The sequence below is a fragment of the Hylobates moloch genome, unplaced genomic scaffold, assembly GCF_009828535.3.
Source record: "Hylobates moloch isolate HMO894 unplaced genomic scaffold, HMol_V3 SCAFFOLD_21, whole genome shotgun sequence".
In the NCBI taxonomy this organism is placed as follows: domain Eukaryota; kingdom Metazoa; phylum Chordata; class Mammalia; order Primates; family Hylobatidae; genus Hylobates; species Hylobates moloch.
In genome coordinates, this window is record NW_026652296.1 from 16,272,872 (window position 1) to 16,288,404 (window position 15,533).

The 15,533-nt window shown below is 46.2% G+C and overlaps 1 protein-coding gene and 1 long non-coding RNA gene across 2 annotated transcripts; both read left to right on the forward strand.

Annotated features, from left to right (window-relative positions):
* Positions 1 to 8,913: 8,913 nt before the first annotated feature.
* Positions 8,914 to 9,192, forward strand: LOC116461327 (large ribosomal subunit protein eL43-like). Its single transcript, XM_032142969.3, has one exon. It carries the CDS (start codon positions 8,914 to 8,916, stop codon positions 9,190 to 9,192), a length of 279 nt encoding a protein of 92 aa, XP_031998860.1.
* A 1,219-nt stretch (positions 9,193 to 10,411) lies between these two features.
* LOC116461328 (uncharacterized) lies at positions 10,412 to 14,466 on the forward strand. Its single transcript, XR_004246038.1, has 2 exons — positions 10,412 to 10,587; positions 13,947 to 14,466. It is a non-coding gene; the product is annotated as an uncharacterized LOC116461328 (long non-coding RNA).
* Positions 14,467 to 15,533: the final 1,067 nt, after the last annotated feature.

Here is a 15,533-nt window from a genome sequence, read left to right on the forward strand (position 1 = left end):
CTAGCCAACATGGTGAAACCCCGTCTCTACTAAAAATACAAAAATTAGCCCGGCATGGTGGCACACGCCTGTAATCCCAACTACCCAGGAGGCTGAGGCAGGAGAATCACTTGAATCCAGGAGGCAGAGGTTGCAGTGAGCCGAGATCATGCCACTGCACTCCAGCCTGGGTGACAGAGTGAGACTCTGTCTCAAAAAGAAAACCCCCCAAAACAGCCGGACGTGGTGGCTCATTGCCTATAATCTCAGCACTTTGAGAAGCCAAGGCAGGTGGATCACCTGAGTTCGGGAGTTCAAGACCAGCCTGGCCAACCTGGTGAAACCCCGTCTCTGCTAAAAATACAAAAATTAGCCAGGCCTGTAATCCCAACCACCTGGGAGGCTGCCCGGGCTCAAGCCATTCTCCTGTGCCCTGCCAAATGGCAGCTCTTGTGGCAAAGGGTGAGGGATGACCCTGTCCTAACCATGCTGTCCTAGGTATTGGAATAAATTCGCCCCTCTCCTCAACCCAAACCTAGGACCTACTACTGGTACCTGGAGCCCAGATGGCAATCCTAGATGCTGCCAGCAGGAGAAGAACTTGGTCTCAAGGGCAGGGCAGGGAGAGGATTCAGAGATGCCCCAGAAATCCCTGCCCCTTCCCTCAACTGAGGGCCATTATTTCTTGTTCCTCTTGGTATTACATTTTAGAGAACCAGATTATATCAGGATTAGAACGTCTCCAATAAACAATGATAACAAAAAGAGTTTCTGCTTTTTGAATGATTTTATATACCAGGCACTGTGCTTGTATGATCTTAATTTCACCTTACAATGACCCTGTGAACAGCAAGCTAGCCTTGCCCATTTACAGAAGAGGAAACTAAAATCCAGAAAGAGGCCAGGCTTGGTGGTTTATGCCTGTAATCCCAGCAATTTGGGAGGCCAAAGTGGTGGATCACTTGAGGTCAGGAGTTTGAGACCAGCCTGGCCAACATGGTGAAATCCCGTGTCTACTAAAAATACAAACATTAACCAGGCATGGTGGCAGGCGCCTGTAATCCCAGCTCTGGAGGCTGAGGCAGGAGAATCACTTGAACCCGGGAGGTGGAGGTTGCAGTCAGTCAAGATCATTGCACTCCAGGCTGGGCAACAGAGCGAGACTCCATCTCAGAAAATAATAATAAAATAAAATAATGTAAAATATTCAGAAAGAGAAAGTCTCCTAAGGGCTCAAGATATGAAAGAGAGAACTAGGTATCAATTCAAGTTTGTATGACACCATGGTCCCAAATTTTACTTTGTCCTAAAGGTCATGTAGCCCTGTCACTGTTTTTACAGGTTAGGAAAAAGGATCAGAGAAGGACAAAAAATTGCCCAAAGTCACATGATGGCTAAGTGTTTGAGCTGGTATTTGATGTCTGTCTTCTCTGCCTTGGACACTCAGAACTTATGGAGTCTGAACAACCTCTCGAAAAGACTCATTTCCTTATGTATAAAATGGGGATGGCCCTTGTTTAGAGGGGTCCTTGGGAGGATGTCACAGAACAGTATGCGCAGGTCGAGCACGGTGGCTCACATCTGTAACCTCAGCACTTTGGGAGGCTGAGGCGGGTGGATCACCTGAGGCTAGGAGTTCGAGACCAACCTGGCCAACAGGGTGAAACCCCGTCTCTACTAAAAACACACAAAAAACTAGCTGGGTGTGGTGGCACACACCTGTAATCCCAGCTACTCAGGAGGCTGAGGCAGGAGAATCGCTTGTACCTGGGGGGCAGAGGTTACAGTAAGCCGAGATCATGCCACTGCACTCCAGGCCGGGCGACAGAGCGAGACTCTGTCTCAAAAAAAAAAAAAAGAATGGCACGTGCAGAATTCTGGCACATTGTATCATGAAATGTCTGTTTATCAGTGATGATCACCCACCCTCAAGCAGAAAGATCACCAGGGGGCAGCTTGCCCTGTGTCTTGGTTTTGAAGGTTTCAAACATCTTGCTCTCCTAGTTTCATCCAGCCTCCGAAGAAAAAAATCTTGACATTGCATTGCATACATGCTGGAGGAGGCTAGACATGCCTGAGCTGTCTCTGTTCAGGGCGTGTGATTCTGAGCTCAGAAAATCTCCTAGGATCAGCCTTAATATTGATTCTAAGGTAAGGCTTATTTAGTTTTATTTATTTTATTTATTTATTTTTTTGAGAGAGTCCCACTCTGTCACCCGGGCTGGAGTGCAGTGGCGCAATCTCGACTCACTGCAACCTGTACCCCCTGGGTTCCAGCGATTCTCCTGCCTCAGCTTCCCTAGTAGCTGGGGCTACAGGTGTGTACCACTACACCCGGCTAATTTTTGTATTTTTAGTAGAGACGGGTTTCACCATGTTGGCCAGGCTAGTCTCGAACTCCTGACGTCAGATGATCTGCCTGCCTCAGCATCCCAAAGTGCTGGGATTACAGGTGTGAGCCACCGTGCCCGGCCTGGTAAGGCTTATTTAGGATGGCACCACAGTATAGGGCATACTTTCTCAACGTTAGCACTATTGACATTTGGAGCTGGAAAAGTCTTTGTTTCGGGGGCGTGGGAGAGATGTGTCCTGTAGGATGTTTAATGTCATTCCTAGGCTTTACCCACTAGATGACAGTAGCACTCCACATTCACAGTGATGAAAACCAAAGGTATCTCCAGACATTGCCAAATACCAGCTGGGAGACAAAGCTGCTCCAAATTAAGAACTGTTGTGGGAGAAAGAATGTTAGGTTCTGGTCAGACAGACCTGAGTCTAAAGCCTGTGTCACTTACCAGCTGTGTAACAGTGGAACAGTTATCTGTCTCTCCAACCCTTAGTTTCATCAACCATGAAATCCTATACTAACTGCTACCAGTTATTGAATGCTTTCATTGGTACAGTGATGAGCTCTTTGCATGGATAATTTCATTTGATTGTCAATAACAGAATCATGGGACCAGGCACGGTGGCTCACGCCTGTAATCCCAGCACTTTGGGAGGCCGAGGCAGGAGGATGACTTGAGGCCAGGATTTCGAGACCAGCCTGGCCAACATGGTGAAACCCCATCTCTCCTAAAAATACAAAAATTAGCTGGGTGTGGTGGTGGGTGCCTGTAATCCCAGCTACTCGGGAGGCTGAAGCAGGAGAATCGTTTGAACCCAGCAGATGGAGGTTGCAGTGAGCCGAGATCGTGCCACTGCACTCCAGCCTAAGCAACAGAGCAAGACTCCACCTCAAAAAACAAACAAAAAAGCCCCTCCCCAAACCCCGCAGAATCCTGTAAAGACACTGACCAGTGGAAATAGGGAGGAAGATGAGGAGAGAGTGGTCCATATCAGGCATCTTCTCTGTACCTTGCATGAAAGCAGGTGACCTCACATGCATTTCTGCGCTGTCACTGGCTGTGTGATCTTGGGCAAATCACATTTCCCCTGGGGCTCAGTTTCCTCATTTGTGAAAATAATACCAGCTGGGGAATTCTGGAAAGATGGAGGCAATAATGCCAGCACAGATTTGAATCTCCCCAAATCCCCAAATAAAAATAGAAAAAAATTCATAAACACATTTACAACAAAACTAAGTGACAAGGCATCTTCATGAATTCCAAAAAATGAGTGGGGACAAATCACCAACAGCTACAAGGCCTGCATGCCATTGGCATCTCTGTGCAGTAGAAACAAAAAGGAAGAAGCAAGGTGTCTGACGGGCCTGAGACATGGAGAGTGCTAAAATTGCAACATGTATTCATGTGTTGTTGGGAAAACAGCAGCTGAAACTGGAAAGCGTTTTGCCAGCTCCAGTAGTGGGCGAGTGTAAGGTGTTTGCCACACAACCTTAAGTTTAAAGGAGCTTTTAACCTCTGCGAATTATTGAGTCATTTTAACCAGTAATTATAGCATCTTTCAATTTTATCAGCCCTTGTATCCTTGAAAACGAAAGAGTCCAAATGTGGAAGAAAGAAACTACAGATGTAATACAGAATAGATTCCATAAACATCCTATAAAACTCTATTTACATCGGATATATCAATGTGAACTCGAGACTATTTTTAAAGGAAATGGATATGCATGTATTCATATATATAATACCTAGTTCTAGCTACTAAAAAGACTTAAACCATGATCAATCTTGTAGCAATGAGCGTATCTTGCACCCAGATAATAGTTTTGATTAATAAAAATAAAAAGACTTCTTGAAGAAATTACTCATTCCAGATCTGTAGCAGGAAATATACAAAATGAGCCTGGAATATCTTGTCATGCATATTAACAAGGAAGCTATGGAAGGCTACCAGGGTCACACCAAAAGGACTTAGAAGCCAGCCTGCAGATGAAACAATTTTAGCTACAACAAAGATAATACTTGCAGTTGATTGAAACTCATCAAATATGTTTAGCCGGGCGTGGTGGCTCACGCCTGTGATGCCAGCACTTTGGGAGGCCGAGGCGGGCAGATCACCTGAGGTCCGGAGTTAGAGACCAGCCTGACCAACATGGAGAAACTCCATCTCTACTAAAAATACAAAATTAGCCGGGCGTGGTGGTGCATGCCTGTAATCCCAGCTACTCCGGAGGCTGAGGCAGGAGAATGGCTTGAACCCCGGAGGCGGAGGTTGCTGTGAGCCGAGATCACGCCATTGCACTCCAGCCTGGGCAACAAGAGCGAAACTCCATCTCAAAAAACAAACAAACAAAAACAAAACTCATCAAATATGTTTAAAACCCTGGGTTCATAATGATATCCAGCAAATCGATCACCTTCTGAAGATGGCATGGAAATAAATTGGATTCTTGAAACCTAGGTAAATAAAAAGAAAGAATCTAGTCATTCTCCTGCCTTTCCTAAATGAACTGTAGCACTGGGTAACCAAATAATAGATAAAGGGAAGAAGCTTCCTATAAAATTGCTACAGATAATACATGAAAACAAAATGATGCAATATTGCCATTTTGTTATTTACAGTGAATTAATGTATCTAGCCATTGTACACAATGGCAGCTAACATCAAAAAAGGAGCAAACTCCAGCCTTGTAGGAGTTGCTTGGAAAGGAGTCCAGCATCAGCTATAATCATGCCAAAAAGATGGACCCTGAGTCTGATCCAGCTGCTAATTTGCAGGAAATGCAGAGGTCAGAGGGCCGTGTTGTATTGTACTATGAGGATGCAACTGACAAAAATTCAAACTTTGAGAAACTACACGTAAAACAGCTTGAATTCAACAGATAAACTTCAAGGAAGAGAAAAGGATGGAAGGGAGAACCTGTAGACTATTTTTTAAAAGACGCTTTTGGATTAATAAAATAGGCTTCTGGCCGGGCACCACAGCTCATACCTGTAGTCCCAGCACTTTGGGAGACCTAAATGGAAGGATCGTTTGAGGCCAGGAGTTCAAGACCAGCCTGGGCAACATGGTAAAACCCTGTCTCTACAAAAAAACACAAAAATTAGCCAGGTGTGATGGCACATGCCTGTAGTCCTGACTACTCAGGAGGCTGAGGTGAGAGGATCACCTGAGCCTGGTGTGTTTGAGGCTGCAGTGAGTGGAGATTGCAATGGTGCACTCCCTCCTGGGAGACAGAGTGAGACCTTGTCTCCAAAAAACAAACAAACAAACAAAAAACAAAAACAAAAAAAGAAGCTTTTAAAAAGTGGACAGAGCCGGGTGTGGTGGCTCACACCTGTAATTCCAGCACTTTGGGAGGCCAAGGCAGGTGGATCACCTGAGGTCAGGAGTTCAAGACCAGCCTGGCCAACATGGTGAAACCCCGTCTCCACTAAAATACAAAAATTAGCCAGGTATGATGGTGGGTGCCTGTAATCCCAGCTACTGGGGAGGCTGAGGCAGGAGAATCTCTTGAACACGGTAGACGGTGGTTGCAGTGAGCCAAGATCATGCCACTGCCTGGGCGGTTGAGCGAGACTCCATCTCAACAAAAGATAAAGAAATAAAAATAAAAAGTGGACACAACTAAACAATAACATCTAGGAATGCACACTCAGATGATTAAGTCATGAAGAAATGCAAGGAAGTAATTAATAGTCAGATTAGTGATTATTTTGGGGGGAGGGGCTGTGATTGGTATGGAGTACCTGGTGAGGTGGGAAGGAGAACCCTGAGATGGCTGGAAAAATTCTGTTTCTTGACCTGGGTGGTGGTTACAGGGTGTTTGCCTTGATATAAGTCACTAAGCTACCATTTTTTTTTTTGAGATAGTGTCTCGCTTTGTTGGCTGGGGTGGAGTACAGTAGTGTGATCTCAGCTCACTGTAGCCTCAGACCTCCCCAGACTCAAGTAATCCTCCTACTTCAGCCTCCTGAGTAACTGGGGCTACAGGCACATGCCACCATGCCTGGCTAATTTATGTATTTTTCGTAGAGATGGTGTTTCAGATTTTGCCATGTTGCCCAGGTTGGTCTCAAACTCCTGGGCTCAAGTGATCTACTCACCTCGGCTTCTCAAAGTGCTGGGATTACAGGTGTGAGCCACTGCACCTGGCTGTTACAAATTTAATTTGTGTGGTTTTCTGCATCTGTTTTGCTCTATAATATAAAGGTTTTAAAAAATGAAGACAGCAGGACCTACTTCACAGTATGTGTGTGTGCATATATGTGTATACATGTACATATACGTGTATCTAAATGTATGGCTTCTGTTAGCACTAGGTATATAGGTAGATGCCCACTAAATATGACTTCCATGTGAATTTCAGCATCATTATCGACATTACTAACTTGTGTGGCTAATTAAAAATAGTTCATGCTTCCCAACTGGGGCAGAGACTGGAAAAATAAAACAAAATAAAAAATCGTTAATGGTTATTAGGTGATACTATGTGCCAGGCACTGTTTCCAGTGCAACTAATCTAACTGAATCCTTATAACTGTATTATGATTATTCCCATTTTACAGAGAAGAAAACTGAGGCTTAGAGAGATTCCCTGTGGCCACACAGGAGGTGGCAGGGTAGCCTGTTTTGCTTTGTATTGTTTTGTCTTGAGGCAGCCTCTCACTCTGTGGCCCAGGCTGGAGTGCAGTGGCACAATCTTGGCTCATTGCAACCTCTGCCTCCTGGTTTCAGGTGATTCTCCTGCCTCAGCCTCCCAAGTAGCGGGGATTACAGGGGCACGCCACCACACCCGGCTAATTTTATTTGTATTTTTAGTAGAGATGGGGTTTTGCCATATTGGCCAGGTTGGTCTCGAATTCCTGGCCTCAGGTGATCCACCCTCCTTGGCCTCCCAAAGTGCTAGGATTACAGGCATGAGCCACCGCACCTGGCCAGCAGCCTGGTTTGGAACCCAGGCAGTCTGGCTCTCAGCTCTGCCCTCTCATCCACTGTAGCATGTGTACCATACTGTTTTTTACTTGGTGTCTAGTGCCCCTGTTTGCAGTAACTCTCCCTTATGGAGTGCCTGCTAATGTGTGTGCCATTCTTTGACATTCACTACACAAATCTCACATCAACCCTGGAAGGTGAAGGTACTTGTTAGTCTGCATTTGGTGGCTAGGAAAACTAGAACTCAGAGAGCTGAAAAACTTGCTCAAAGTAACAGAGTAAGTAAATGGCAGTAGGTGGTGGGGGAGGAGTTTGAATTGGGGACGGGGAGGGTTCATACTCTGACCCTTGGGATTCTAAAGAACAAAATGTCCTATACTCTTAAACAGATGCTCATCTGATGGGGCTGACCCAGTTTGAGGTCATGGGTTGCCCAACCAGTGGTCCGGAGCCTGGCTTGGCTTGAGAAGTGTCCAGACGCGGGGCTGGGGGAAGTTAGAGGCTTGGCAAACACCAGACATGTTTGACCCCAATCAGAGGGTTGTGCAAAGCTTGTGACCCCTGGGCCGGGGGTTCCCTAAGGGGCGAGAGACTCCTGTTTCTCAGTGTGCCAGCCTTGTGCTCACAAGCTGCAGAATCAGGAGCTAGAACGAAGCTGGCCACCTCTCAGGATGGGGTAAAGAGATGCCCATGGGTTGGCTGTGCAGATTTCCCAGAAGTGGGAAGAAACTGGCTGAGTTTTTGTGGTCACACATTGATTTCCTAACCTGAGTCAGCATGGCTGCTTGGAGGTACAGCATGTCCTTTCTGTTCCCAGGGGCCCTGGATCCCAGCCTGGCTGAAGCATTTCCAAAACAGGGCCTGGAATAGTGAGGGAAATGGAAGGGGTGGAGATCCCACATCCCCTCAGTACCAGCCACCCACCATTGTATTAATAAGGCCCAGCATGGACTGAGTTCTTACCAGGTGTCAGGTCCCATGCTAAGCATGTATGTATTCACTTAACTAACCTTACAGAGATGCCAATGGAGTAGAGGCTCTTCCATTTAACAAAGGAGTAAACAGACTCAGAGAAGCCACATCACTTGTAAATGGTCCCACGGAGATGGAATTTGCAGGTCTGTGACTGTGGAATCCTGGAGTGTTAGCTCCACAAATTCACTACTTCATTCAGCCCTCACCACAAACCCCCAGTAAGGATATGAAAAAACTGAGGCTTGGGGTGGTGGACATGACTTGTAAGATGTTTCTAGAAAGCTCTGCTGTGACAACCAGTAGCTGTTTTTTTTTTTTTTTTTTTTTTTTTTTTTGAGACGGAGTTTTGCTCTGTCGCCCAGGCTGGAGTGCAGTGGAGGGATCTCGGCTCACTGCAAGCTCCGCCTCCCGGGTTCACGCCATTCTCCTGCCTCGGCCTCCCGAGTAGCTGGGATCACAGGCACCCGCCACCGCGCCCAGCTAATATTTTGTATTTGTAGTAGAGACGGGGTTTCACCGTGTTAGCCAGGATGGTCTCGATCTCCTGACCTGGTGATCCACCTGCCTCGGCCTCTCAAAGTGCTGGGATTACAGGAGTGAGCCACCGCCCCCGGCCCCAGTAGCTGTTTTTTAAGAGCCCAGTCCAACTCTCTGGGATGGGACCTAGTTCACGGCAATATGGCCAAACGTACCAAGAAAGTCGCCATCGTCGGTAAATATGGGACCCGCTATGGGGCCTCCCTCCAGAAAATGGTGAAGAAAGTTGAAATCAGCCAGCATGCCAAGTACACTTGCTCTTTCTGTGGCAAAACCGAGATGAAGAGACGAGCTGTGGGGATCTGGCACTGTGGTTCTTGCATGAAGACAGTGGCTGGCGGTGCCTGGATGTACAATACCACTTCCGCTGTCATGGTAAAGTCTGCCATCAGAAGACTGAAGGAGTTGAAAGACCAGTAGACGCACCTCTACTCTTTAAGACATCACTGGCCTATAATAAATGGGTTAATTTATGTAACAAAAACAACAACAAAAAGAGCCCAGTCCAAACCCACAGCTGCTAAAATTTGGCCATGGCTACCCAAAACTGCTGCATTTATTATTACCCCTATACCCACCACATTCTCCTAGGATGGGAAGAGGAAGCAAAGAGTTCTTTGGTGACCATCTCCCTGGAAGGGTGGAATGGGGTCACGGGGGCTTTTCCATGAGAGGGGCCACTATTTGTAGAGATTAATGTGTGGCCATTATGAGGGGGCCCAGTGGTCTCATGTGGGCATGGACATCTAGAGGCTGAGAGAAACGGGCTGCCTGGCTGAATTGGTGAAGGAGCCACAGTGTGGGTGTGCTAAAGTAAGCCACATTCCCAGGACTTTCAGGGCACAGGCTGCCGGCTGGAGTGTTTCCCATGGGCCAGTGTTGGCAGAGAGCACCTACAAGTGGTCCTCTTGGGTCCTGTCCCCTAGAGCCTCCTGGAGGGGCAGAGTTGTGGCAGCAGCAAGAAGCTTGAGTTGGATGTTGGGTTCCTAAGGGCTGACGAAGGACTTGCAAGGGACCCCTATGAGGAGAGGTGCATCCCCCAAGGTCAAGAGTGAGAGGGCCCGTGTGACAGTGGCCATCTCCATGGAGCCCACGACAGAAATGGGCAGCTTGAAGCCAGCCAGGATGGTGGCAGCTCAAGGGAGACCCTTTCTCTCCCTTTGCCGTCTCCAACACCCCCACTGTACCCCACATGTGGGTGAGGGAAGGAGAGATAGAGAAGTAGCCACCCACACCACCTCCCTGCAGCAGGCCTGAGGGCGAGGGGAGAAGGTTTAAACCCAAATCAAATTGGGAATTTTGGTTCGAAGCTTGACTGGACATTCTCATTTCTAAATTGAGGTTGTGTTTGTGACCTAAAATGACCATAGAATTGCCTGTTTCCTCAGAACAAGCAGAAGAATAATGGAGAGATTTCACCCAGTGGCAGGGAAAATGTTTCTCCACCAAATACATCTTAGAAGGGACACTGGGAGATACAAATTAGGGTGTGCTTTGATTATGTCACAGGCCAGGTTTGTTCAACATGCTGGTCTCAGTGAGAAGGAGGATTCTCCAAAACAAGTCTAGGAAGTGAATGTTCTAGAATGTTCTAGAACTTGGTTCCTTAGGCAGGCAAGAAATGTGCCTCTGGGAACCTCTTGAGCCCGGGGCTAGCACACCAACACCATCCCCCCAGATGCTTCAGTTGTTGGCTTCTAATGGCTTACTATTTCCATTTCTATGGAGAACTGCCATCTCAGGAATCATCTCACCCTAGAGTTTATTCCCCTTACCCACAGGGTGGCTGGCAGCCAACAGCTGACTCGTACAGAGGTACACAAAGCCAGCCTTTTTGCTAGACTTTACCTGAGACCACATCTTTGCTTGTTTCCCTCCCTGTCTTGCTTCCCTTCATCCCTTGCAGCTTCTTTCCTTTATAAATCACACAGTACCTAATCTTTGCCTCAGGCTCTGTGTCTGAGGAGCTGAAGATGATTCTGGGCATCAGGAGGTGCTTTTGTGACTGGGCTCTTTCACTAGATCTGAGCTAGGTAATCCATTAGCGAAACTTCTAGATCCTAAATCAAACTACATAGATTCAAATCACAGCACCATTACTTCACTGCTGTGTGACCTTGGCCAATGACTAGTTACTACATCCCAGTTTTCTCGTCTGTCATAGAGAAGGCAAACACTGACCCACCTCACAGGGCTTTGCAAGGATTCAACATACAAAAGCACCTAGGATAGCGCCTGGCACAATCGATGGTGCTATTGTTATTCCTCCAGGCTAACAGCACTGACTAAGTGCAAAGGAAGTGGCTTTTTGCTGTCTAGTTGAGGATGCTGTATCCTGGGGTAAGTGGCCAGATCATAGGATGGCTGCAGTTCAATTGTAATAAAATAATCACCCTTGACCAGGCTGGTGGCTCACACCTGTAATCTAGCACTTTGGGAGGCCAAAGCAGGTGGATCACCTGATGTCAGGAGTTCGAGACCAGCCTGGCTAACATGGTGAAACCTTGTCTCCACTAAAAATACAAAAATTAGGCAGACGTGGTGGTGCGTGCCTGTAATCCCAGCTACTTGGGAGGCTGAGGCAGGAGAATCACTTGAACCTGGGAGGCGGAGGTTGCAGTGAGCTGAGATTGCAACACTGCACAAGACTCCATCTCAGAAACAACAACAACAACAACAACAAAAACCCACCCCTTATGGAACCCCTACTATGTCCCAGTCCCTGTTCTACGTGCTGCGTATGTGCTTATGTGCTAGTTCACTCTGTCTTCACTACCTTTCAAAGCTGATATAATTATCTCCTTTTTTTTTTTGAGATGGAGTCTCACTCTGTTGCCAGGTTGGAGTACAGTGGCACGATCTTGGCTCACTGCAACCTCCGCCTCCAGGGTTCATGGCGATTCTCCTGCCTCAGCCTCCCGAGTAGCTGGGACGACAGGTGCGTGCCACCATACCCAGCTAATTTTTGTATTTTTAGTAGAGATCCGGTTTCTCCATGTTGGCCAGGATGGTCTCAATCTCTTGACCTCATGATCTGCCTGCCTCGGCCTCCTAAAGTGCTGGGATTACAGGCGTGAGCCACCACACTCAGCCAATTATCTCCATTTTACACATGAAAAAACTGAGGTCCGGACAGCCTAAGAAACCACCTATTAGATCCACAGGTTAAAAAAAAATGAGTGCATCTAAAATGACTATAATTTAAAAGGCCAGGCTGGGAAGTAGTTTGCAGTTTCTTAAAAAGTTAAACATATTCTTATGTGACCAGCAATTGTATTCCTGGATAATGAAAGCATTTGTCCACTCAAAGACATGTATGTGAGTGTTCGTAGCAGTTTTATTTGTAATAGGCAAAAACTGGGGGAAACAATGACATGCCCAGGGGCATGGGTGAAGAAACTGTGGCTTCTGTATCTTTCTTTGTTGTTTGTTTGAGACAAAGTGGAGTGCAGTGGTGCGATCACGGCTCACTGTAGCTCGACCTCAGGGCTAAAGCGATTCTCCCACCTCAACCTCCTGAGACTACAGACAGGCACACGCCACCATGCCTGGCTAATATTTTGGTGTTTGGTAGAGACAGGGTTTCGCTATGTGGCCCAGGCTGGTCTCAAACTCCTGGGCTCAAGTGATCTGCTCGTCTCAGCCTCCCAAAGTGTTGGGATTACAGGTGTGAGCCACCGTGCTTCACCTGTGAGATCTATTAGGTTGGTGCAAAAGTAATTGCAGTTTTTGCCATTAAACGTAATGGCAAAATGGCCGGGCATGGTGGTTCATGCCTGTAATCCCAGCATTTTGGGAGGCCGAGGCAGGTGGATCACTTGAGGCCAGGAGTTCAAGACCAGCCTGGCCAACATGGTGAAACCCTGTCTCTACTAAAAATACAAAAATTAGCCGGACATGGTGTGTACGCCTGTAGTCCCAGCTACTCAGGAGGCTGAGGCAGGAGAATTGCTTGAACCTGGATGCAGAGGTTGCAGTGAGCTGAGCTCATGCCACTGCACTCCAGCATGGGTGATAGAGCAAGACCCTGTCTCAAAAAAAAAAAAAGGTAACAGCAAAAACCGCAATTACTTTTGCACCAATCTAATATATGTACATCTACATCTCAATCCTACTTAGCAATAAACAAAGACAAACTATTGATACATGCAATAACATGAATGAATCACAAAATAATTATGCTGAATGACAGAAGTCAGACAGAAAGAGTACATATTGGCCGGGTGCAGCGGCTCACGCCTGTAATCTTAGCACTTTGGGAGGCTGAGGTAGGCGGATCACCCGAGGCCAGGAGTTCGAGACCAGCCTGGCCAACATGGTGAAACTCCGTCTCTACTAAAAATACAAAAAATAAAAAATAAAAAAATTAGCCAGCTATGGTAGCGCACGCCTGTGATCCCAGCTACTAGGAAGGCTGAGGCAGGAGAATTGCTTGAACCCCCGGGGGGCAGAGGTTTCAGTGAGCCACGATTTCACCAATGCACTGCAGCCTGGGCAACAGAGAGAGGCTCTGTCTCAAAAAAAAAAAAAAAAAAAAAAAATTAAGAAAGAGTACATATAGCATGATTTCATTTCCATAAAATCCCAGAAAATGTAAAGCCATCTATAATGAAAGAAAGCAACCTATAGTGATGATGGTTACCTGGGAATGGGGTGGTGGGATGAATGGGGGATGACTTATAAACGAGCATGAGGAAGCTTTTGGAAGCAATGGAAACACTTGGCATCTTGATTGTGGTGATGGTTCCTTGGGTATGTACATATGTTGAAACATCAAATTATTCAATTTAAGTGTATATAGTTTATTGAACACCAATTATATCTCAACAATGCTGTTTATTTTTTATTTTTATTTTTACTTTTGAGACTGAGTCTCACTTTGTCACCCGGCTGGAATGCAGTGGCACATTCTTGGCTCACTGCAACCTCCACCTTCTGGGTTCAAACGATTCTCCTGCCTCAGCCTCCCGAGTAGCTGGGATTACAGGTGTGCACCACCACGCCCAGCTGATTTTTGTATTTTTAGTAGAGATGGGGTTTCACCATGTTGGCCAGTTTGGTCTTGAACTCCTGACCTCAGGTGATCCGCCAGCCTTGGCCTCCCAAAGTGTTGGAATTATAGATGCGAACCACTGTGTCTGGCGATAACGCTGATTTTTTTTTTTTTTAACTAGAGTGGCACAATGAAGATTTGAACCCATGTATGTCTCACTGGACATATGTCCAGGAACTGGCAAGTTATAAAAAGACCTCCTTTATTGGCTGGAGACATAGAATTAGTCCAAACGGTGTCACCTCCAGGAAGCCTTACTGTCACTTCCATGGAGGACAGTGGCCTGGGCCCACACCACCCTCCTGCCTGTCTTCAGCCTTTGCCAGTGGATCCTTTTCCCACTTGGAAGACTCCCCTTGCATCCTCCTCCATGTTGTCCTCCAAATGTGCTGGCTGAGAGCCCAGCGCCTGAATCAGAGGGACCTGGGTTTGAATCCCACCTCTGCCATTAAACACCAGCTATCTGATCTTGACTGTGTTCCTTTGCTTCTCTGGGCTTCAGTTTCCCCATCTGAATAATAATAGAAGCTACCTTGGGATTGCCTCACGGATCAAATGCGAGAGAGTTCACCTTAAACAATGAGTGGAGGGCCTAGTGTGTAATAAAGCACTCAATAAATGTTAACTATTATTGATCTTCACCTGGGCAGTGGCTGCTGTTTAAGTTTCTCAGCCTTTCAATCAGGTACTTCCGACCCAGCTCTATTTATTGACATGGAAAGATGCCCAAAGCATACCGCTGAAGGGAAAAAAGCAGGCTACAAAAGAATATATGCCTCACAGGTCATTTTAAAGATCAAAGCTAACAATGGACATCTAGCTCCTAGTAGGGTACCTGGGACGCAGGAAGCTGTCACTGAAAGCTAGCTGTGACTATTAGTAATATGAAAGCATTTTTGTAGTCCGTATGATGCCACATTCAAATATTATGTGAGTTCCTGTGAAACGAGATGATATTTGCAATGTGCTTGCATCAAAGGGAGGTAGAGCTGCGTGTTCCCTTCTGCCTTCCTTCTGACACATTTCAGGGAGTGATCATGGGCAGGGCTTGAGTTGGCCTTGGGACCCATTGATTTGATGTGAATTTTGCTACTTTTTTTTTTTTTTAAGAGAAGGAGTCTCACAGTTTGGACTGCAGTGGCTATTCACAGGCGTGATCCCACCACTGATCAGTGCGGGAGATTTGACCTGCTCTGTTTCCAACCTGGGCCGGTTCACCTCTCCTTAGGCAACCTGGTGTTTCTTTGCTCCCAGGAGGTCATGTTTTGGTCCTTTTTTATGTGGCACTGGAGTGAAAGAAAAGAAAAAAAGCATTGCCCTTTGGCATTGAGACTACAAACTTGGGTTTAGGGTGCTCTTTGTAATAACTGAGGTACTATAACAAATTAAACACTCGAGGGCGCTCCAATCTATCAGCAATAGAGAGAAATACAAAAAGCCATGATAATAGTGATGATGTATGAATGCTGCTGTTACATTTAACAATGCTGTTTACACTTAACATTGAGTTCTTACCATGACAGCCTAAAATGTAGCAAGAGAGTCACAAACTTTATCACATTTTAACCTTGCAAACATCCCATCAGTCAGATAATATCAAAGATTTTATAATAGGGTATATCACTCGTGGGATTTAAAAAATTTGTGTAATTTATATATATATGTACATACATACATATATATATAATTTTTTTTGAGACAGGGTCTC

What these genes read in the sequence shown, in the direction of transcription:
- LOC116461327 (XM_032142969.3), top strand. Translation starts at nt 8,914, where the DNA reads ATGGCCAAACGTACCAAGAAAGTCGCCATCGTCGGTAAATATGGGACC.